This window comes from Gekko japonicus, unplaced genomic scaffold, assembly GCF_001447785.1.
Source record: "Gekko japonicus isolate JY-2015 unplaced genomic scaffold, Gekko_japonicus_V1.1 scaffold223, whole genome shotgun sequence".
In the NCBI taxonomy this organism is placed as follows: domain Eukaryota; kingdom Metazoa; phylum Chordata; class Lepidosauria; order Squamata; family Gekkonidae; genus Gekko; species Gekko japonicus.
The window spans coordinates 573773-599050 of NW_015175977.1; the positions used below are offsets into that span (position 1 = coordinate 573773).

Sequence of the window (25278 nt, forward strand, 5' to 3'; positions counted from 1 at the left end):
CGCCCGCGGCCGCCGGGGGGGGAGGGGAGGGCGGCCGGGTTGGGAGGGGGAGGGGGGAAGGGAAACAGCGAGGGGCGAGCGGGCTCTCCGCTCGCCCCTGGCTTCAGTACCGGGTGGGGGGGGAAGAGGAGCTGGGGGGGAGATGAAGGGGGTGGAGGACAGGGGGGAACCAGCAGGATGGGGGGGTACTTCCCTCCTCCTGCTGCTTCCTCCTCTGCCTCCCCCCCTGCGAGTATCGCGGGTCCCCCCTTGTAGAAAATAATTCGGGGAACACATTTTGCCCCCTTTTTACCCACTTAGGGGTTGTATCTCAGAAATCTCTTCGTAGTGGGGGTACTACTCCAGGACCCTATCATCAGCTGAGCGGAACTACTCCCAGATCGAGAAAGAGGCCCTTGCAATCATGGTGGGAGTGAAAAAGTCCCACAATTACCTGTATGGCTGCCCCTTCACCATCACAACCGATCACAAGCCCCTGCTCGGTCTCCTTGCCCCCGACTGCCAGATGCCGCAGATGCTGTCACCCAGAGTCCTGCGCTGGTCCATATTTCTGGGGGCTTACCAATACACCCTGCAATACCAGCCAGGGAAGTCCATGGGACACACAGGCACTCTTAGGGGCCTCCCACTCAGCTCCATCGACCCAGATCTGGCCCCTGTGCACCAAATCCTGATGATGGAGGACCTGCAGGACCGCCCTCTGCACACCACAGACATTTCCTGTCACACCGGCAGGGACCATGTCCTCTCCCACGTTTTGGACTGTGTGGGGAGCGGATGGTCCACGGATCAGGTGGGCCCAGAATTCACAGCATTTGCATCCCGCTGTGACGAGATCTTAGCATACAAGAGGTGCCTCCTGTGGAGTAGCCGGGTAGTGATCCCCCCACCACTGCGTAAATGGATTTTGGTAGCCCTACTCGAGACCCACCCGGGAATTGTGAGGATGAAAGCACTGGCCAGGAACTACGTGTGGTGGCCAGGAATGGACAGCGAAATCGAGGCCTGGGTACAGTGTTGCCAGGCTTGCCAGGAGACGCACCCTGAACCTCCAAGGGCCCCCGTTCACCAGTGGGAGTCTACCCACATGCCTTGGGCACGGGTGCATTTGGACTTTGCCCGCCCATTCCAGGGGCAGTTGTCCTTTCTCCTGGTAGACTCCTACACCAAGTGGCTGGAAGTCATGCCAGTCACATCTACCTCATCCCGTGCAGTCATCCGGGCTCTGAGACAGATTTTTAGTACACATGGGTGACCCTGTCTTCGCATGGAACTATTCTAGCAGCCCCACATGGATCCCGGCAAGGGTTACCCAAGTCACCGGACCCCTATTGTACGAGGTATCAATGGATGGGGGCCAGCTTCTACACAGACATTGACCAGCTCCGCCTGCTGCCTACGGAGCCTGACTTGTCTTCCGCTGAGGAGGAGGATGACAGCCTGGAACCATCGCTGCTGACCAAGAATGCCCTCCCCCCGACAACAGAGTACAGCCGGATTGCCAGGAAGAGGAAGGCCCTGCACAGGCTGCTACGGACCTCCCAGACTCTGTTCCCGACTCACAGGACTCTAGTGCGGTTCCTGCTTCACTAAGCCCAGCTCTGGTGTCATCTCCACTGCCACGGGAGCCTCGGTGTTCTCAGAGGGAACGTCGCAAGCCAGTGTACCTTAAAGACTATGTCTGTTAAAGTGGCTTTTGAATTGAGGTTTGAGAGGTGTTATGTATTGGGACTGAATCATTCCAGGTATGTTACACCAGAGACTGGCTGAGCTTGAAGCACAAGAACAATAGCCTACCAGGACTCTGGAAGTAACCAATCAAGTAGTCATGTTATGTAAATAGCCTATCATTGGGAGTGGGTTGTGTTTGGGTGTGGCAATGGCATGCTGTTTAACAGAGCTGAGGTTCTGGGATCTTGTCTTGCTCTTGCTGAAATCACAAATAAAGTTGAGCTGATCACTAGACTTGAGCCTGCTCATCCATGGAACCCACTGTTTAACACCACGGCAAATAACCTCCATATAAATGGCCTATGTGGCAACTGATTCCTACATTATAATTCAACAATGTTCCTATGGCAATACCCTTACCAATTGTCTTTCCCACCCAGTTGTCATTCTAGTACTAAGGAAGAAGAGTTGGTTTTTATACCCCACCTTTTTTATCGTATGACATCTCAAAGTGGCTTACAATCTCCTTCCCTTCCGCTCTCCACAACAGGCACCTTGTAGGAGGGGCTGAGAGAGTTCTGAGGGAACTGTGACTGGCCTAAGGTCTCCCAGCAGGCTTCATGCGGAGAAATGGGGAATTAAACCCGGTTCTCTAGATTAGAGTCTGCCCCTCTAAACCACTACACCACACTGGCTCTCAGGAGGCCAATAGCTAGTTGGACTGTTCAATCAGCCCCACCTATTTGGCTGGGGTATCATACACCTGTGGAGTTTCACTATGGAGGAGGAACTCTGATATGGCTGTGTGTGTGTGTGTGAATGGAGTCAATGAGTGATGGAATGTCACTCAGTCCACAATGAACAGAAACAGATCATGCTAACCCTTCAAGCCACATTTTCCGGCGTATAAGACGACTGGGCGTATAAGACGACCCCCAACTTTTCCAGTTAAAATAGAGAGTTTTCCAGTTAAAATATAGAGCTGTGCTGATGCTTCTGGCGTACCGGCGTATAAGACGACCCCCCACTTCTGAGAAGATTTCCCTGGGTTAAAAAGTAGTCTTATACGCAGGAAAATACGGTACTTTTTTTTCTCTAGCAATTTCTCTACCACATTCTAAGATATGACAATCCTGCCAAATGTTCTCTAATTCCTTGGTCTTTCTTCTCTTTCTTTAAACTTTACTTTCCTGACTTTCCCCACCTTTTGAATGGGTAAGCAGTTCATTTGCTTATAATCAGGTATTGGAGGTAATGCTAAGATCTGGCTAGATCTTTGAAGATCCTTTGGCTGCTATTACCAGGCAGTGCTGTTTTCACATGGGATTCAGACTGACAAGCTCCATTGTAATCTTCACTTGCACATTGTCTTGATCCTTCCACTATTGCTTGTTGTCTTGTTTTTATAAGGAATAAAACAAAGTACATATTGGACAGTGACGCCTAATGTGCCCGATGAATCACTGGCCCAATGCATCTAGCATTCGCTAGTTTGTTTTACCAAGCCCACACTGGAACAGAAAAAGATGCAGCTCAAAACCACATTCAAATACCCCAGGCCAACACCGCCATACTGACTGCAGAGTGACCCCTGAAGGGCCATAAAACCACCATAAATCTATGCAGACAGTACCATAAAACCAAGAGATCAAAGGAAGTAAAACCAGCATGCAGTGTAGGTAAGTAAAGGTAAAGGTTCCCTTGCTCGAAAGCCAGTCAAGTCCGACTCTAGGGTTGCGGTGCTCATCTCCGTTTCAAAGCCAAAGAGCCAGCGCTGTCCGAAGACGTTTCCGTGGTCATGTGGCCGGCATGACTAAACACCAAGGCGCACGGAATGCTGTTACCTTCCCACCGAAGTGGTACCTATTTATCTACTTGCAATTTCTTGCTTTCGAACTGCTAGGTTGGCAGGAGCTGGAACTAGAGACGGGAGCTCACTCCGTCATGCGGCAACTTGGGTCTCGAAGTGCTGAACTACTGACCTTCCATAGCCTGCAGTTCAGCGTCTTAACCACTTGAGCCACCGCAGCTCCTATGCAGTGTAGAGGCTATAATAAAATCTGACAATCAAAGAAAGTGAAAGTGACATGCAATGTAGAGGGGAATTTCTGTTCCAGCGTGGGTTTGGTAAAAGAGTGGAGCGAATGCTAGATGCAGAATGGTCTCTCTCCTGGAGTTAGCAGTACAGTCAGTATATTGTCATCTTCCTTTGGCATCTAAACAGTGGTGATGCTTCCTAAAGCAAGTTCAAGAAGTAGGGATGTCTTCAAGGGGAGAATGATAAGAGAGCCCCTGACTTCCGACATCTCTGACTAGTTGCAAGGGCTTTGCTTGTCTTCTGAGTTTTTGGTTCCCATATGCTGTACCAAAGCACTTCTAGTCAGTTGCCCTTTCCACTTCCTGTCTCCCACATTAGTATTCAGATCATTAAAGAAATGGTTGTGCAGCCACATCTGTTGAAAGCAAAGTAGGGTTGCGGTCACACGCACGAGATAATGCGGGGGGGGGGGAAAGCGAGGCTATTTACCCCGGAGGAAATTGACCCGCAGTTGCGTGATCACACAGTTCTTTGAAGCTACGGGCACAGCCCACCACTGCGTAATCAGACGCAATCACAGGTGAGTTGGGGGTGTGTGTTGCCGTTTGTTTCCGATTCGCTTAAACGGGGGATCAATGAATCGCATCTCCACACTAAGGGCTTCCTATGGCATACTGAGAAGGGGGAAAAACAATGGCATGGAATCGGGATGGCCTGATCAGACCATCCTGATGCCTGAGAGCACGCTGGAGCAATTACACAGTGAAAGTCCATCTGTGGCCTGTAGCAAACCTGTTTGCTACTGCACTTTCCCAGGTGTCTTTTAACTCCGCTTCTGTGGCGGAGCAAAATGGCTTGCTGATGGTTGCGGGATGCTTAGCAGATGTTCTCGTAGGATTGTGCCCTTAAAATCCGCCCGGCATTCGCGCCTATGGCACGGCTAATTCTGCATGTGATCACGCCCTAGGCCTTCTTTAGGCTTAGTGCAAACAGTGTATGCATACTTCTGAAGCACAGGTGTCACCAAACAATGACTTGTAAGTAGTGATTTTTTTAAAAAAAAGATGGCTGGCTTTAAAACAAAAAAAGCATTATAATTGTGCTCTTTTATATTATTGTGCCCAATTTTCTGTTTCAGAATGGGTCCCTTTGAACTGTATTTACATTTTAAAATCTTAATAACATCAAATTAGATCAGCATCAGCTATTATGAGGCTTGTAAACTGTGTTGTGCTGCACCTGTGTCAGGAAAAGAGAACATTTGTCGAAATAATATTGCCATTTGAAAATGTTTCCTTAGTTTTCTGTAATAGCCATAATTTAATCCTTGGCATGGGAATACGTTTCCCCCCCTACTAAGATGTTTTAAGAAAGGGAACCATGGAAATTAAATTCAATGGAAGGATGCCAAGAGGCAGAAAAGTAGGTTTGGCTGGCTGTGACATCTCCAATTAAAGTAGGCTTGAGTGGTATGTACTGAGCAGAGTTCTTTCTTTATTTAAAAATATGTATCTAGTATTGGAATAATTACCGAAATAAACTTGACCCTCCAAGTCCTGCTCCTATTTGGCATTCAGAGCCAAATGCATCAGGAGGAAACAAGAGTCCCACCAAGCCCGAATAACTGGTTCTCTAATGCTTGCACTTCACAGAGTGGAAAAATATTCCTTCTTATTCCTAGTTGCCAATCAAAAAGTGCCCTAAAGGATTAATAGTGATTATATTAAATTGTACCTAGCCAAAATCATTTTCATACTGCCAAACTCCCATCAGTGTTTAATTAAGTAGTACCAGAATCTTTGCTTTGCCTGCTTGTTTTCAGAAGGAGAGAGGTTTGTAAACAACATAAGTGAGGCCCAGACACTTAGAACATGGAGTGTAAATTGCAGTGCCTCTGCCCATCCAGTTGTAAAGACTGAGGGAGATTCTGCATCTAGCATTCACTCCACAATTTCTCAACTGGGAGGAAAAAACACATTGGAATACCTTGGGGCAATGCCATACTGACTACAAAGTCACCTCTGCACGGCCATAAAATGGCCATAAATCAATGCAGAAGGTACCATAAAATCCAATGATCAAAGAAAATGAAAGCGGCATGATGAACAAACGAAGTGAAAGCAGCATGCAATGCAGAGGGGAATTTCTGTTCCATCGTGGGTTTCGTAAAACAGTGGAGAGAAAAGCCAATGCAGAATCAGCCTGAGGCACATAACTTGTTTTGCTTTGGGGTTGATAAGGAAAGAGAGAGAGAAAGTTAATAGTTATGTTTAAGAGATGAGTAAGAGAGAGAGAATGCTCAGAGTTGGCTGAAGCATCATGGGGTGCAGGATCTCACCTCTGGGGATCTGACAGAGTTGCAGATATGCTGTCCTATAAGAAATATACTGACTCCACCTGTGCTTAACTTAATATATGCAAATATAGCAGGCAAACTTTACAAAAACACTGGCTGATTTCGCACTAGAGCTGCCTCGATGTTGCGCCGCCGTTTGCCCCGATACTATTGGTCAATTTCACACCCGAAGCTGCGGGGCTGCATTTTGACTCGCGGCTTCGCCCGATTTCCCCCGCAGTGTCGTAATCCTGTTTTTTGAGGATCACAACATCGAGGCAGCTCTAGTGCGAAATCAGCCACTATCAATTTCCAGTGCTTTCCTCTCTAAAGGAAACCAACCCCTGGTATGGTGTTGCTTCTAGAACTTTTCACTGCTCAGAAAAGTGGGGAGCCGTATTACACTGTTGTTAGTGGCGGGATAGTGTTTTGTTGTGCAGCTGTGACTGAACCAGAACAGATAGCACTGCTGCAAGAAAGCCAGCATTTTTTGAGGAAATGAGGGAAGCGGTCCTTGTGGAAGATAATGCATCTCAACAGGAAGCCAAGCTGCAGTGTGGGTGCTTGGGAGTGAGTGAGAAGATGAAGGAGGTAGATGAGCAGCTGATGGGCTTGTCCTGTGGGCTACACCAGGAGAAAAGCTGGACATGTGCAGCTCACAGGAAGATCAGACATAGGGGTGAATTATGGGCTCCCTGTAGGGATTTTAAAGGTAGTAAAAATGTTGTAATGCTTGGAGGAGTTGTATAATTTTATGAGATTTACCAATATGTTAACTGTTGCTATATCAGCCAGACACTAATGAATGACATAGAACAACGTAAGGCCACAAAAGTCCTTCAGACCCTTTATATTCCCTATTCCAAGTCAGTGCTGATCTGACCTGCCTCTGTTGATGATTCACATAATACCTGGTGTTCTGAGGGGAAAGCTTTGGTGGGGTAGTTATGGTAGAGAGACCGATAAGCTTTATGTTTGTTAAAACTCTTGGCAAAAAAGACACAAGCCTGCAAACTCTATAGCCCCATTAATTCCAGTACAAATTCTTTCCCTGGGTGTGTAATGGGCCATATCAATTCTACTGGCAATCATTCCTTTTTATTTTATTTTTGTTTTCAATAACAAGATAATGATATATAAGAGATACAAAAATAAAAGAAGGGTTATATAATAATGTATAAGGCATACAAAAAGATACATTATGGGGCTTATAAAACAAAAAATAATTCTCAACTCCCCCTCATTATAATATTTTAGACACTTAAAACATTTTGAATTCCAGATTTCATAACTAATCTGTTTTACAACTATATTATTAATTTCATCATTGCTACATATTCTGTGTTAAATATTCCATCATTTCTACTTACTAATTATTGTTTTTAATATACCAAAATTTAAAGAAAAAATTATTATATATTTCACGGTAAACAATATATATAAAGAATATAGGAGCTGCGGTGGCTCAAGTGGTTAAGACGCTGAACTGCAGGCTGTGGAAGGTCAGTAGTTCAGCAGTTCGAGACCCGAGTTGCCACATGACGGAGTGAGCTCCCGTCTCTAGTTCCAGCTCCTGCCAACCTAGCAGTTCGAAAGCAAGAAATTGCAAGTAGATAAATAGGTACCACTTCGGTGGGAAGGTAACAGCGTTCCGTGCGCCTTGGTGTTTAGTCACGCTGGCCACATGACCACGGAAATGTCTTCGGACAGTGCTGGCTCTTCGGCTTTGAAACGGAGATGAGCACCGCAACCCTAGAGTCGGACTCGACTGGCTTTCGAGCAAGGAAACCTTTACCTTTTAAAGAATACATCTCATAATAAAGAATTATATAATTATATATTAAACATTTCACAGTAAAGAATCAAGGGTATTTTTGTTCAAAGATCAATTCCTTATGCTTTCATATTCAAAGCTTATTCTCATTCTGCTTCTACATTATAATGCATTTATATGCATTGACATACATTTATATTGTTTCTCAGGGGTCATTTGGGGGGGGACGCGGGGGGACGCCATCCCCCCGGGTGAGGTGCGAGAGGGCGGGGCCTGGAGCTCCCTGCTAGTGCCCGCTGGAGGTCGCCGCCGGCTGTAGGGAGGACACACTTCCGGTGATGTCAGGGGGTGTGGCATATGCTAATGAGTTATGCTAATGAGTCCCCCTAGCTCTTTTTCTACAAAATGACCCCTGTTGTTTCTCATTCTAAACTTTTTCTCATACTAGGTTTGTCTCATGCTTACATAATAAACATTCCATCTATACTCAAATTTAAAAATTGATCTGTTTTTCAGAGAAGCTGTTAGTTTTGCCATTACTGCATAATCAGCAAGTTTATTTGCCCATTCTTCTAAGCTTGGACAGATGTCTCATTTCCATTTTGCTGCGTAGATTATTCTAGCTGCTGTTACTGTATATTCATATGACTCTTCCAATACTTTTGGTAATGTATTATACTGGCAATTATTCCTGATGCCACTAGTCTTCCCGCAGATGATTTATGCTATGAAGCAGTTGTTTGTTTCCTCTATCATACACTGTGTAAATAATTTCATTGCTTCGGTTTGTATTTCAGGATCTAAACAGCACTCTAACGGCCAAGCAGAATCTTGAAAAAGAGATCAGAAGCCTCCAAGAGAGGCTGGTTGTGAGCCAGAGGGCTTGGGAAGCCTTGCAGGAAGAACTGAGCTACCTAAAGAGATGTTTTAGTAAACAAGAAGAGAGCCTGAAAAGCTGCACAGAGGAGGCTAGGGCAGGAAAAAATCTGCACGATGCATTTAAAGAGAAAATAATTACTCTGTTCCAGAGCAAATGTAACACAGTCAGTCCATCTGACGAGGACATTGTGGAGACAATTCGTGAAATGTGCCATGCAGAAGAGAGCAACAAAACAGTATGTGAACATCTATTATTGTCTATTATAAGTATTCAACATGGGTAATTTTCTGCTGCTTCTTGTGAACTAAAAACCTTAACGCCATTCGGTGGCCTTTTTATCTATATTCCATTAGCCCCCCCCCCAATTTTCAGTTTAAGACCGACAGCATCTTTAGTCATCACTTGAGAAAGTAGAGTGCATAGCTATCTCCCAGGTGATCTTGGTGGTGAAGAGTCAGATGTTTCCACACCCATGTGACCATGGAGAAAGGACTTCAGGTATTAACCACACTTCTACTAAGAGAATATGCTATGAATCCTTCATCTTCTCTGCTAAGCATAATTTGATTGCATAGTTAACAGCATAGAGTCTCCATCACTTGGCTGTCACTTTGCCACCTTTGAAGCAATAGAGTGCTCTTGTTAAGACATTGGAAAAAGGGAGTCTGTTGGGTATTTTGAATCCAATAGGGTTTTAATGGTTACAAGTTCAGTATTTGGAGTTCAGGAAACACAATGTGAAGGTTATGTTAAAGCAGCAGTCCCCAGCATGGCACTTATGACAGCTGCTGGCACCTTTCCTGGTGCCCACCAAGTGTGTTTTTTTTTTTAAATGAGTGGGACTTCTTGCATTTTTGATGCTTATGGTATATTGCAGACAGTGTGTTTATATCAAGTACTTTGTGTGCATATAGCAGAGTAATATTCTAAAACTAGAGTGGGATTTGATTCTGAGTAAGTATGATCAGCCTGCCCAGCTAAAATGCTTAATGCAGCTAACTGAAACGTCTATTGAAGTCATCAGATCTTCCCAGTTGTAATGTATTCTGTCAGTAGTCTTCCACCTCCTGGCCACCTCAGGCTTACTGTACTTGCCAGGAGATGCTTTGGTGCTGAAATGGTCATTCTAGTGCTTTGGAAGACTAATCCTTGCATTTTAAGAGCACGCATTTCCCCCCTTCTATTCTTAGTTCCTGGAAGAGCAGAATAGGAGGAGCAAAAGAACAGGGAAGTAGAGGATTTACAGTGTAATCCTAAAGAGAGTTACTCCAATCAAAGCCCATTGAAATGAATAGCCGTCAGCTGGTGTCGCATGGTACAGATTCCATTTCCCTTATATTAGGGGAGCCGGGCATCATTTTCTGTTGCAAGGAAGGAAATCTAAATATATGATGGGGAGAAGGTGACTGGGTTGCATGCAGGTAGTCACGGTGATGTGGAGTGAGGGGATAATATGGAAATAGCAGTGGTAAAATGATAGGGAAAAGATGACTTGTGAATGAAAGACTAGTGGCAAGTTTTCTTAGTCTGGACTCTTTTTGAGGATTGCAAGTCCAGTTTTAAACATTTAGGCAGCAACATATTTGTTGTCAAAAATCCCTTCTCCTCTGGCCTCTCAGTTACATGATGGTTCTGGTATGCAAGTTGTAAGGCTGAGGGATTTGATATGCAACATTTTTCTTTGGCACTGTGCATTTAGTTTATAGAGGCTCAGAACGTACATGCATGAATTACAGGGTTAAATGTTTACAGCCTCGCTCAAAGTTTCCCGGTGTATGTAAAATCCTTGCCAGATTTCAGGTTCCTTGCACCTCCCACTACAAAGCAAGAATAGGTCCTGTTTGTTGTTTTTTATTTGGTTTATTTAAATTGCTTTAAATAAGCATCTTTAATAGTCAAATTAGTTAGTTTTATTATTACGGTCTTAAGACTAGCGTACAATACAAACATAGTATGAAAAAGAAGGCAAAAACAGAGGTAAAATAATCAAAATTAATTTCATACTTGATATCAAAACTTTCAAGCAAAAAGACTCCCTCCTCTTTTCTTGAGTGTTTAATATGTGAAACTTTAGACAAAACAGGCAAGTTATGCATGTTTCAAAAATCCATTGGCTGAGCATTAAAAATTAAAACTCAGAGTGGTTGTTTTTTTCTGTAAGAGTGTCTAGTTCTGTTTCTGCATTGTACACAGCTGCTATCACTCTGTTGTAATTTCACCACAGTGGAATTCAATAATGGAAGAAAATTGCATGTGTTGATGATAAAATTTACTTTGTCAGTGCAATTTATTACCATTGGGAAATCTCTGAGGGAGATTGTGAGACAAGAGATAATTAATTAGAGTGCTGAATTTCACTGAGTGACTTATCACATTTCTCTTATGACTCATTTTTTATGCTGGGTCTTACTGTTTACTGATCTTTGCAGCTTTTGTTGCCTTTGTTATTGTATTTCAAAATTTCACAAAAGTGTAGTCATGGCTTTACCACTAGCTGTTCTCAGTTATTAGTTCACCTGTATTTCAATGCACATAATACCTAGATTATTAAAGCTTTACTTGCCCAAATAATGTATCTAAATTTTAGATCTACACTGCATGTTTACTTAAGGTATTTAACTAATGTATATCCTGCTTTCTCCCTTATTTGGGACTGCAAGATCATTCATAGTTCACTCTTAGTTCCCTTTCACTAAAGGCTTCTCCAGTCACAACTACCTATTCAGCCACCTCCTCTGTCCCCAGCATCCCACCCCTTAGTTGCCAACTGGTCAGTTTTCTACTGCCTTTAAGACTTTTGTAGCATCAGGACTGTACCCAATTTTAAGTTTCATTTTCATGCCAGGCTTTTCTGTGCCTCAAAAGCAGCTCCTCTAAACTCTAGCTTTTCCTGCTGCAGTTTCCACATGTTTCCCTGTTGATATCTCCTCAGCAAGAAAAAGAACTCTGCACCTTAGATGAATTAGTGTTTTCCGTTGACTCTAGCCCTTGGTCCTGCCCTTTACCACCTTGTTCTACCTTTTGACATCTATGTTCTGTCCATGGGCATGTGACCTACTGAGCTTTATTCCTTGAGCTTCATTCTTAACACTCCCCCCCCCCCGGCCACAGTTTCAGCCCATGGGAGGGTAGGTCATGGGCTGGATCCCACCGTTTGCTAGATTTGTGTCTTTCAAAAATTGGCAATTTTACCACTGCTCTGAGTGCAGACCCTCAAGATTGTCTGTTCTCCATTGTAGCTCCAAGAGGCAGCAAAGGCTGGGAGGACAGGATGGCAACAGTTCTCACTGCAGCCTAGATGTTTGAGCTTCTGCTGTTGATTCTTAAAGCTGTGGCCAGTCCAAACTGGAGGGCCCGTTTGGTGTAGTGGTTAAGTGCATGGACTCTAATCTGGGAGAACTGGCTTTGATTCCCCCACTCCTCCATTTGCAGCTGCTGGATGACCTTGGGCAAGCCGTAGTTCTGTCAGAGCTGTTCTTGGAAGAGCAGTTCTTGAAAGAGCGCTCTCAGCCCCACCTACCTCACGGGCAGTGTTCCCTCTAAGCTGAGTCAGTGTGAGCTAGCTCACAGTTTTTTAGCCTCTGGCTCAAACATTTTTGTCTCAGCTCAGGGAGGATGGCTCCAGAGCAAATTAATTTCTGCAGCAGCCAAATCACCTGCTCACAACTTTAATGCCGGTAGCTCACAAAGTAGAATTTTTGCTCACAAGACTCCATGGCTTAGAGGGAGCATTGCTCACAGGGTGTCTGTTGTGGGGAGGGGAAAGGGAAGGAGATTGTAAACTGTTCTGAGACTCCGATTGGAGCAGCTTCTTGTTGAGGAGATATTGAGAAGCTGTATTTAATATTTGGATTTCATTAAAGCTTGGTCATAACTGCATACTGATATTTTATATGAATCAGAGAGAAATTATTTTATTATTCTAATACTTTAGTTAAATGTGGCTCTTCATAATCTCCATATGAGCTGCATTCTCATTACCTCTGTCCCTACAACAAGGTTGCAGTTACCATTCAATTACCTTCATGCATAGTTCTCTGAGTTCACTCAGTGAAATGGAATCTAAAACCAGAACCCACTATATTTTGCAGGCAGACAAAAGCTTTATTGTTAAACTGCCTTTTTAAAGTTTGGATTATAATGTTTTTTAAATCATGGGATGTTAACATCAATAAAGTTTTATTGGGAAATAGTTTATGAAAACACCCACCCTTCTAGAATCATCTGACCTGAAGATTAACTGTCACCACCATTATTTATCAGGGATTGCTGACAGGCACTTCTAAAATGATTTGGTTTTCTGCATGGTTTACTGACAATTAAGTCTTTTCAGATTATCCAAGTGTGCTATAAAAATGTTTATTGTTTGCTAAATAGCTGTCCTTTAAAGACACAGAACAAAACAAAAGCACATTCCTAAACTGAACAATGGAGGTTTGTAGATAGTAGAATGAATCATTTTCTTACTACTTGATCCTAAATTGTGGTTTTAAATGCCAGGACAGAAAACCTTCTAAGTAATCCACTTTCAATCCACTTTCAGTGCACTTTCAAAGTGGATTTTGCCAGTTCACACAGTAAAACTCCAGTTGGAAAGTGCACTGAAAGTGGATTGAAAGTGGATTATTTAGCGTGTGTGGCAGCAGCCTTAATCTGCCTTTCAGTGTAGTGCAAATGTTGGTCTGTCAGAGGGAGATAAACCTGGGACAGATCATACTACAAGAGCTGTCAGAATGGAAGATTTACAGAAAGCATTTTATGGATTATAGTACCCACCAAGTAAAGTAAATCAGATCAACAAAAGCAGACTGGTACCCAGAGCCAGCCTGCTACAAGACAGACCCAAAGAAGAAAACAACTGAAGACCACTGGTTATCATCTATGACTCACAATTTAAGTTACTTTAGTCTATCTTTAGTGATCTACAGCCCCTTCTGGATTAAGTTGGCAAGCCTTTTCTTTTTTACTGGTAACCCCCTAACATAGAACAGCTTCTCACCAGCAACCGTGGACCACCTAGCAGAGACACAGTCCCAGTTGTGAAAACCCCACAACAGACCTAGATGCCAACTCTGTCCACATACACACTCAGGTAATGCTGTTATGGAATCTAATAACACCAGCTATACCACTCGGGACTCATCAACTTGGACATCATTAGAACTCACCAAGAAATTAAACACTGTATGTCATCCTGGTTTAAACAGAGATTTGGATTTCCTTATTATAATTTCTAATACCTCTACAAAACCTTCTTTTATAGAAATTTTGATTGGCTGTTTTTATCATGTTTTACCAGACTTTATACCACTATCTGTAAATTTTCACTTACACTTATTACTTTGCTTATCAGTTTGAACTACTGAGTTCTCTCATCACCCATTATTTGTGACTGCTGTTCTATCTCAGACACACAGAGAGCTCGCACTTTGAAATGTTATGACTGTATGATCACTACCTCTGTTCCATCACACAGATTTGTACATGGAAGGGTCACAACCAAATTTGTTCTCAGCCTTAACTCCTTCTTCCCCCTCTCTTGCAATCATCCTGTTTAAGCAACATCACATATCAGAAAAAGTGAGCTGTGACTCAAAGCTCACATTTTAATCAATCATGGCTGCGGTCACACGGAGCATAAGCCACGCTACAGAGACGGAAGAGAGGCGGAGTTTCCTGGCGCGATCACATGGCAACATCTGACAAGTGTAGAGCTCCCGTGGCTAACCCGTGGCTAAACGCCAAAACAGCGGAGTAAAAAACTAGTACCTCGGAGGTACTAGTTTCCGGAAACAAAAAACAACCCACACAACTTAAGTCGTGCAGAGAAGAGGAGAGCAGCCTGAAGAAAGCCACAAAGAGCGCACGGCTTGAGGCGAGCGACAAATAGGGGGAAAGGGGACAAGGCAGCCGATACAGCGGCTGAGATGAAGCCCAGAAGAGGGGGGCGCGGTGGCAGATTAGGAAGTCTCCTTGGGGAAGGGGCGGTCAGGGCGGAGGGGGCTGAGCCATGCTGCTTTGCCCTCTTCGCGCGCCCCACCAGCCGGCTCCCCGGACTGTTGCCCTTCCAGAACTACTGCCCACCCCCTGCCTGCCTCACTGGTGGGGAAAACGCCGAGCCCGACACGATGCCACACCACCCAGTCGCCAGCTGGCCCCTCCTCTCCCCAGCGCCGCTTGGCCAGCTGTCTCTGGCAGCCCCCTCCTTGCCTTCCCTCGTGCGTGGCCCCCGCTTCTTTGCCCCGAGGCCCCACTTCTGTGTGATCCGCACCTCTCCCTAACCACGGGACCTCCATGGAATCTCCACGGGACCTCCACGGGAGGTCTGATCGCCCAACCACGCTTTAGTTTTCCCCGGGGCAAACAGCTACGCTTTCCCCCCGCATTTTCCTGGCTGTGTGACCGCAGCCAACGTTAGTCTTTAAAAGTCCACTGAACTTTTTGTTTTGCCACAATAGACTAACATGGCTACCCCTTTGTAATCAGAATGGACCCATTACATTAATGCCAGAATAATTTCACACTTGGGAATATCTGTGCCTAAGAAGATTTTGAGAGGGGGGGGGGTAGGCAGGCTTAGAGGCAGCAGAACTTGAAAGCTGTGCTCCACGGAATTCGAGTAAGTTACCACCTTAGCTGCTTATACAAGCTTCTGCTTTTACCATTAGCCACTCATGTGTAGGAATAAGATAACAAGATTGACAAACTATATTTACTTTACATTTATTCTGAGCTCATTGTAAACATGAGTGGTTTTCATTTAATTTCTCTTGCAGACAGGAGAAGGGCTACAGTTGAATGCACAGTTGAGGAAAGGTAAAATCCTGTTTCTTACATGAACACCGGTGACCCTAATATCTGAGAACAGGGGCCAGATTTGTCTGACTGTGATGATACCGTCTCCAGACTTAAGTTTCACACCCTACAAGCTTTTTAAAAAAATACTTTTGTTTTTATAATTGAGGCTTTGGGGACTACTTAGTCTCCTAGTCCTCAGTGAGGGCAATGCCTGGACTCAGGGTACCACCCAGTATTCACTTGTCCTATTTTGAGGGGATTATTAACTGGAAAGAACTATACAGGAGGCTTGTTGAAAACAACTAAGAAACAGCTTTGTCTCTCTGGTATGTGTGGCTTGGTTGTTTTTTGTTTGTTTGTTTCCCTTTTCTCCAGCCCTCTCAGTATTATATTAATACTGGAGAGCTGGGGCCCGAGAAAGCTTAATAGTTATAAAGCAGGTTTCTTATTTGACTGATTCAGATATATAACATGGACCATAAAAGCTTTTAACTTTTTTTTTTTTGCAGGAACAGCATCCCAACTCTACCTATCTTCAAAGTATCTAAAGTCTCTAATCACTAGTGGGACTCCCTGCCTAACCAGCAGATTTCATAACTGCTCTCCCACCAAAATCCAGCAATCCTCAGCTGTCAGTTGTCCAGACGTTGAACGGCAAAACTCCTCCCCCCCCTTTTAACGCTCCAGTCCACGGTTTGAAAGTGATTGGCTGAGGCTTCTGGAGGGTGAAACTGTCCCTCACACTGCCCCACAAAGATATCCCCCGTTTATCCTGTCTACTTTCTTCCATAAACATGAATGGCTGTCACAGATTCTTAAGGAAGAAAGGAAAAGAATCCTAATGTGGATGACCTCATCAGATCTCAGAAGCTAAGCAGGGTCAGCTGTAGTTAGCATTTGGATGGGAGACCACCAAGGAACACCAGGGTCACTATGCAGAGGCAGGCGACGGCAAACCACCTCTGAATGTCTCTAGCCTTGAAAACCATATGGGGTCGCCATAAGTTGGCTGTGACTTGACAGCACTTTACACACACACACACACAGAGCCCTCCTTCACACATTGCCTCCCTTCTCCTCCCACAGAAATGTATTTATTTATGTGCAATTTTTATACATCTGCCTTTCTCCCAAGCATTTTGGGACCAAAGGCAGGTAACAGTATAAAAGCAACTGGATAAAAAAATAATGATCGAAACAACATATATTAAATACATAAAAAACCCTCTAGCACGATATTCCCCTCTGCCCGTGCTCAGGCTGCCCCAAAAGCTTTTTGTACTAACTCTTGCAGCTTTGAGGGAAAGCTAGGAGACTAGAAGCTCCCCTGACCTTTTCCAGGAGGCTGTTTCATAAGCATGGTGCAGCCACTGAAAAAACCTGAGCCCAGATTATTGCAAAACATGCCTTTGTGAATGGTGCTACTGACAGTGCATCTTGCTATCAGTAACCAACTGCCATGTGGAAACTTGATGGGAGAGGCAGTCCATTTTTGAATATATTAGGCCCCTGCCACACGGCAGGGGAAAACTCGCTCAAAGCGCGGCTTCTAAAAGCTGCACCAAAGTTGAGACGCTGCGGCGGGATCCCACGGATCCCCTGAGCCGTGGCGCCTTTTCTCCCCGGCACGATCAGATGCCAGGGAGAAAGCTACGGTGGGAAGGGGAGGCTGGCGAACTGCACATGCTCACACATGCGCAGTTCGGCCAGGGGCCAGGGATGCGCCGGCGCAAGGACACGGCTGGGCTTGGGGCGCACTTCTTGGACGAACCACCAAGGTAGGTGGTTCTGTTTTGGTGCGGGGTTTTGGGTGGAAGGGGCGGATCGGGGATGCAAGCAGCACGATTCCCAGATGTTGCTGTGGGATCGTGCACGTTTGCTGTGTCCCCGTTCCATCCCTCTACCGGCCCAAAACCTCTCGTGTGACCGGGGCCTTATTTTATCTGATGTTTTTAGTTATGCTGCAGTTCCATATCTTCAGAAGCTTTAGAAACTATTTGGTCTTGGGGGCAGGGGGAAGATATTATATATCTGACTATGTATGCCTCAGTCTTGGTTAACATAATCCATTTGATTTGAAATGCTGTGATCTTTAAAGGCTGATGCTGTCAGTGGAAGAGTGAGTGTTGTGTGCATAAGAGCTTGCAAAATCAAGCCAGCTTGCAAACACAAGGACTACATCTGTTAGATGAGGAGACTCTTTGGATGATATACTGAGGGTGGAATTAAAACTGGGCAGATAGAAGATTCTCTCTGAACCACTCCAGAAAATTACATTTGAACAAACTTACAAATGTGGCAAATGGAATGTAATAATTTTAATTTTATCCATTAGAGGATCCCTGTAAGGACAGCACAAGGTCATAGAACAGTCAAGACAGTTTTATTGTTACATGGTTTTGTGTAACAGGGTTTCATCTGCCTTTGGCTGCATTAGAATTAGTTTTTGTTAAAAAAACACGAATTGGCTTGAAGTTGTAAGTAATTTGTTGTCTAAAAGTATTCTGGCTCTTAATTTTAAAATATCCTTTTGAAAAATATCAGCTGAACAGTCTTTTCCCAAAAGCAAATCTTTGCTTGCCTGATGCCTCGGCTCTTTGCAGACTCCAATATTTGACGTATCACACTTGTTCTTGAATATCTGGGCAGAGTCTAGTCTACAGCCTATTAGAGAATATAGGAGGCATTGTTGTCCATCTATTGGTGATGGAATGTGAGCTCCACTCTCAGCCTTGCCTTTGTCCTGTTTTCCCTGCCTGCCTATCCATTTTGTAACCCTAATTTTGTCTAGCAGTCCAAGACCTGCAGCTGTTCATATGCTTTTCTTTTCTTTTTTTTTTGCCTTCGTCAGGACTGGACTTTGGAGCAGATGTTCAGGGGTCCAGCTCACAGCATCAGTCTGGTACCCCCGAAAGCAGTCTATAGCTAGTCCTGCTGAACACAGTGGGGCATTTGTGGAATCAGGTCACACACCATGTGTGTTTGTGGAGATGATGGGATGAGATGAGGCTAGCTTGCTGAATGTTTATTTTATTATTCATATAATACATATAATAATTCATACATATGCTTAAACTGTATGTATGTATGTATGTATGTATGTATGTATGTATAGTTTAAGCATACCTGTAGGGATATATTGATATGGAACTATAGGGGGGACTGCAATACTCCAGGAACTAACAGTGCAGAACAGATTTCAGTGAAACTTGCATCAGAATCCAGGTCTTCCACACAGCAAGAAGAATTCTCTACTGTGCATTCATTGCCACTGTGAATGCAGAGGTATACACACTGGCAATTGGGAGTTTTCTGGACACTTTCTTCTGTCCTTTTTCTGATTTTCCCTTTCCATATGTGTCCTGCAGTCCTGCAGTTGCTTCACACTGATTCTCAGGGATGTGGTCATCACAGCTGCCACGGTGACCCACTGACTCCCCCCCCCCCCCCAAGCATACACTATAGAACTATAATGGCCCTATTGAATTTGAAGCAGATGAGTGGCAATAGGTTGCTGGGGCACTGTAGTGCAATACTAACACACAAATAGTATCCCTCTAGCCATCCTGTGGCTTTCCCACCCCTTTCCTTTCTAGACGATTGGGATAAACACTGTCTCTACCTCTTTCCTTTATATTTTCACAACAAAAGGGGCAGGAGACTTCATTTAAAAAAATGAGAACAGGAAAGTCAGAATAAATAACATTTTAAACAGATAAATAAGTGGTGGTAGAGTGTTACAATGCTATAGAGCTATCATATAATATCAGTCACTCTTTTTCACCTTGTTAAAAGCCCTGTGGTGGTATAGTGGGGAACAGTGCTGGGAAAAAGGCTGACGGTAGGGAAAAGGTGCCAATGTAGGTGGAATTTGTGCAGCAGGAAAACACACAGCATTATTTCCATGTGGTGTGCTAACATGCTGGGATTGAATTCTTTCCGAAAAGATCAGAGTAAAACAGGTTTGCAAAGGAACATATTAGAGACAAGGAAAATCTGGCAAGAGGACAATTACAGCATGATGTTGTCTGCCAGATTCCCCCCCCCCCGAAGTGTTTCAGTTTGGAAGACAACACAAGGAAAATCCTGCATATGGAATGAGCCCAATGGTGAATTTAGACAACTGAGAGATGTACAATAAGAGATGCACATTACTGCCATTCAAATTCTATTATAATTTGGAAATTTGACTGAGATAGGCCTACAAGCATCATTCAGGAAAGATACCCCATTGTTGCAAAATGTTAATGTGTTTGATGAGCTGTTTTAGTAGATTAATAGAGCTAGTGTGGTATAGTGGTTAGAGTGTCAGAGCAGGATCTGGGAGATCCAGGTTCAGATCCCCACAATGCCATGGAAGCTTGCAGGGTGACTTTGGACCAGTCATACCCTCCCAGCCTCACAGGATTGTTTTGATGATAACACAGAGGAAACAAGAACCACTTTGGGTCCCCATTAGAGAGGCAGGCGGGGTATAAATGAAGTAAATAAAATAAAAATAAATAAAATATATTAATGGTGAGGCGGTTGAGGTGTACATCGATATAACATTGTATGTGATTAGCTATTAGGGTAACTTTTGTATTCTTTTCCTTGTTTTTAAAACATCTGCTTGCTGAACAAAAGGTAGTTACTGTATTGCTTCTGATGGTGGTGATGTCTGTCTCTGCCACAGATTAGTTTCAGGTCCAGCCTCTGATTTGAGTTTATTTTTTTCCCTAGATGGTAGGCCAGCTGGAAGCCCAAATAGCTAACCTGAATGAGGCACTCAAGTCTCAGACCACGTCGCAGCAGGAGTTTTTACAAAGGGCCAAGAAAGCAGAAAACAATTTTGGGACACTTCATGATCAACTGATGCGTCTGGAAGGCGAGCTCGTATCCAGGGATGTAGCATGTGATGCTTGGAAGTTGGAGAAACAAAAAGTAATAGCTTCTGTTTGTACGAAGAACACAATGCAAGCTAGAGAGAGAACTGAGTTTAGTGGCCTGAGCAGATTCTACATAAGGGCTTGGGGGGGTAGTGGACATGTTGTCAGTGTGATTGATGCTCAATTCCGACTTGCAACAGAGATTCTGCACAGCACATAGTAATTAGGCGTTGCACCATTGTGAGCTGTAGTTTCTCTTATACACCAGATATGGATTGCATCCCCCCACGCACACGATTCTTATGCCACCATCATGATTCTTTGACCACTTTTTATGGTGCATGCATAGTGCGCCACCATCATGATTCTTTGACCACTTTTTTATTTTATGGTGCATGCATAGTGTGGCTCAAGAATAACATAAGAATGCACCTTAAAAAAGATTTTGCATAGTACTGTTTCAAAATAATGTACTACTTAAATTCTGTGGTAATGCTAATAGCTGTAAGGTACTTTGATTGTGATCATCTACACTAAAAATCCAAAGTAGCTCCCTACAGCTTGCAGGAGTAAGAGAGAGCAAATGCTAATTTAGAGAGCAAAAAAACAAACAAACCTCACTTGCCACTTGTATTGTCCTAATGCAGTAACATGCTTACCTTGCCCTGATCTCCCAAAATAAAAACAACCTCAGTTTTGTTGGTAGCAAGGGCACCAAGGCAGTAAAGCGCAAAAGAAGGGAACAAAGGAGGTGTTTCTTTCATTCATGACCTTCCATTCCAGACGTAAGAAAAATACTGTCCCAACAATGCCATGCAGGGAAAGATTTTTTTCAGGTTAAAAAGTAGACTTTTTAGTGGAAAGAAAATAGGGTTAGGGTTCGTGATTTGGACAGGAATGGAGGAGGATGTCATGTGTGTGGGGGGGAAGGCGCACAACTGGAGTTGCTGACATGTTGATGAACACATTAATACAAGCATGCTTTCTTACACAAGTAGCACTTTCAGTAGGTTTGGGATGGTGGCTTGATCATTAGTCCGGATGGCTCATTAGGGTGACCACTCGTTATGCCAGCATGCTGAAGTGCATACGTTACTGCAGCATCGGGAATCTAAAGAGCTTCATGGTGTAGGCTTTGTGTTTTGAATTTGGTCAGAGAAAAAGAACACTGAGTGAAGACATTAAGAGGTTTCTGGCTGCCTGTCTTGAAGATGAACGGGATGCCATATTTTGGGAGTAGCTCTGCCTGTAGATGTATTCCTTAAAAATTTAGCCCTCATCTTGGAGGCATTCATTTTATGCTCATTGGCAATGAGAGTACAGCATTGACTCCCTCTCTCTGCCAGTATATACAAAAAGGCATCATCTCAAAGAAGAAGGTACTGAAATTTCTTGATGCAGCTACAGCTAGCAGACAGGGAGGAATCCTTGAACTGCTATTGTTGCCTTTTCATGGGCCCATTCTGCATCTAGCATCCACTCTGTTGTTTTACCAAACCCACACGGGAACAGAAAAAGATGCGGCTCAAACCCACATTCAGATATCCCAGGCCAACACCAACTGTTGTGTACCAACTTAGACTGTGCATGTGGTCGCTCTGCACTCATGGTCAGCTAGGTAACCAGAGCTTCAATCTCAGAGACAATGGGCACCTAGGATCCTAGGAACAGCCTATTGTCAGCTGTGCTGCCATGGGGGTTGGGGAGTTCATTCTGTGTCTTGTTAATTGCTATTGCGTTCCTATCCCTGCTGTTATGCCTTTGCTGAAATGCTTATCTCTGCAGATGTGCAGGAGGAGGTTGTGTTGTCTGGAGAGCTCCTATGTACCGTGAGAGACTCCGAGTTCTCAGCTTTAGCCACCTAACGGTTGCCTGACTTATCCCACACGCGGGAGGGTGCCTAATTGGCCAATGCCGGGGGGGGGGCATACGAATACCCTATATCCTATTATACTCTACTGGCTGTGGCCATTCTTAACAGTGCCTGTGTTACTGCATCTATAGCTTTGCAGTAAAAGTATAACCGTTCCTGAATGCGTGTACTTCGTTGTTAGCTGTGGGTTCTGACACCTATTGGCTGACCAGGATCCTCAAGGAACCCTATCAGGTGTAGGATTATACAAATAGCCAATCACGGGTGTATGGGTGTGTGTGGGTGGAGTTGTTGTGGTGCATTTAAGTATGAGCTGAAAATCACTCAATAATGCGTCAGTCTCAGTACTTTTCACCAACCTATGCAGACAGTACCATAAAACTGAGAGATCAAAGGTAGTGAAACCGGCATGCCGTGTGGAGGCTACCGTAAAATCTGACAAAGAAAGTGAAAGTGGCATGCAACACAGAGGGGAATTTCCGTTCCAATGTGGGTTTGGTAAAACAGTGGAGCAAATGCTGGATGCAGAATGAGCCATGATCTCTGAAAGACTGGGCCGCACACAGTGCAAAATGTCAGAAATCAACAGTAATTGGCCTGTGTTACAGATCCAAGGAGGATGCTTGCCCACTCTTCTGAGAAGTGACAGGAAAAAATATGCATCTTTTGGGAGGGCAAGTCTAAGTGTGTCTCCATAACAGACCTGCATACCTGAGGGACCGCCTTTCTCCACATGTTCCCCAGAGAGCACTGCGTTCAGGGTCTCAACATTGTCCAGTCCACCTTGGACCCAAAGATGCCAGGCTGGCCATGACTAGGGCCAGGGCCTTTTCAGTGGCAGCACCGCACTGGGGGAACGAGCTCCCAGAAGACGTTAGGGCCTTGCAGGACCTCTTACAGTTCCACAGGGCCTGCAAGATGGAGCTCTTCCACCAGGCTTTCAACCAAGGAGCTGTCTAAAATTTAAAAACTTAATACTGGCCAAGGCCCTGTCCTCTGAAACCATCACTGGCAGCCTGTGCTACGCTGGCATACATGGATTGAAGCAATGGCTTTAACATCAATGGTGACTATACTCTATATGCTGGCATACATGGACTGAAGCAATGGCTTTAACATCAATGATGACTATACTCTATGATTGATCTGCCACTATGTTCTGCCATCGTATGCAATACTGATTGATACTAAGACATTATGAACTGGTTTTAATTTTACAATTTTTATAATTTTGTCTTATGTAGCTTAATTTCTATGTAAGCCGCCCTGGGCCTGCTTTGGCAGGGAGGGTGGGGTATAAATCGAACAAACAAATAAATAATCCAGGAACACACTAACTGTGTTCACAGGTTACAGTTTGCCTGTAGGGACTTATAGTTTTGGCAACTTGAATGGCGGGCATGCTCCTTCGGATCTCCAAGAAGAGCGGCCCGTAACACAGCGGTAGGGAAGAGTGCTGGATGATTTTGGACCCCCCCCGAGCTCTTGCAGGGGGCTCCCAACCTGGGGCGTGAGGAGTGCCTAACCCACCGCCACGGCACCATCATGGCTACGAGAGGCGCACACCGATAGATCAAGCAAAAGATCCAGCGTGTATGAAAAGTTTTCAGACAGAAGATGATGACAACGTATATGGATTGGGAACTACTACCGACTTATTGAGCATTTCTTCTGAAGAAGGTTCAGAATTGGACTTAGGAGAAGCCGCCCCAAAATTTCTAAATGCAAAGGAAAGAAGAACAATAAGAAATAAATGTAGATGTTGAAAGTTTAACACGGTTAATCGTAAAATGCCTTAATCCACTTATTTGAACTAAGAGTATACACAATGTTTGTACTCAATCATATTGAAATAGTTAGTTTAACCTTCATCTGTATTTTTAAATAGATAGGGAAATTTTGTAATGAACCACTTTATTGTATCAGATCTTTGTTAGCTTTCTAGTTTTAGTTGATTTCCATTGTCCCATCCCTGTAGGCCAGTGATGGCGAACCTTTTAGAGACTGAGTGCCCAAACTGCAACCCAAAACCCACTTATTTATCGCAAAGTGCCAACACGGCAATTTAACCTGAATACTGAGGTTTTACTTTAGAAAAAACAACTCATACATTAACTTAAGATGATCCAAACAAAGTAAGGAAAGCAATCCCAAATGCTTTCATTTACTTAAAATTATTTGGCAGAGAATTCAACACTTTAATGATGGTCTGGGCCTGGCTGGGGCAATGGCACGCGTGCCCACAGAGTGGGCTCTGAGTGCCACCTCTGGCACCCGTGCCATAGGTTCGCCACCACTGCTGTAGGCTCTAGTGGGGGGGGGAAAATCTTGCCTGTACATGCATACAGCTATTTGTAAGGATGAGCTAACATGCCTGCACTTTACAAATTAAATTGGAGACCAGTACCTGGATAAATGTGGGGTTTCAATTACACATTGAGCTGTACCTGTGTTGAATGTAAGATGAGAATAATTCAATGCATATATAAATAAAAATAGAGTGTACACTGTACACAGATTGTATGTGCACTCATATTGTGCCCTAAACATTTTTTTAAAAAAGTTGGGGAATCACTGCTCTCGCCACTGTGTCACTCTGGCACTGGCACAGAGAAGCAACAAGCTGGCATAGCTGTGGTCAGTTTAAAGAGCCAGCCTGACCAGTAATCCAGAGTACATCACTTGCTGTGCTCTTCCTTCCTTCCTAATTGCAAATGATCCTGCACATTAAAAAGTGGTTACTAAATCACCAGTTGCCCCAATCCAGTAAATAGCTGTGCTTTTGCATCTGATACTGCTAGTAGCTTCTTGATTCATGTGTCCCCTGTGGCAGCTGTTTCTTCAGTACTTATCTTTCTATATTTGTTGCCTTGTAGTTGATTTGCTTGTGGGTCACAGGGCCCCTTCTAACTGACCTTGGCCCCAGTTTCAAAAAGCCCAGCTGTGTGCAGAGAATATAGAATATAGTTGCTTTTTGAATTCCTCCCCATGCTTGAGAGATGCCTGTCTGCAGAAGATAAATTGGCTGAATGAATCACACT

At 44.1% G+C, this 25278-nt stretch overlaps 1 protein-coding gene across 1 annotated transcript in view; it reads left to right on the plus strand.

The window, feature by feature from the left end:
• The window catches only part of CCDC170 (coiled-coil domain containing 170), a 94373-nt gene that overhangs the window by 49739 nt on the left and 19356 nt on the right, over positions 1 to 25278 (plus strand). The window contains exons 9-10 of the mRNA XM_015426160.1: positions 8616 to 8933; positions 20219 to 20419. Coding sequence (XP_015281646.1) covers positions 8616 to 8933; positions 20219 to 20419 — 519 coding nt within the window. The remainder of the gene's footprint in view (positions 1 to 8615; positions 8934 to 20218; positions 20420 to 25278) is intronic.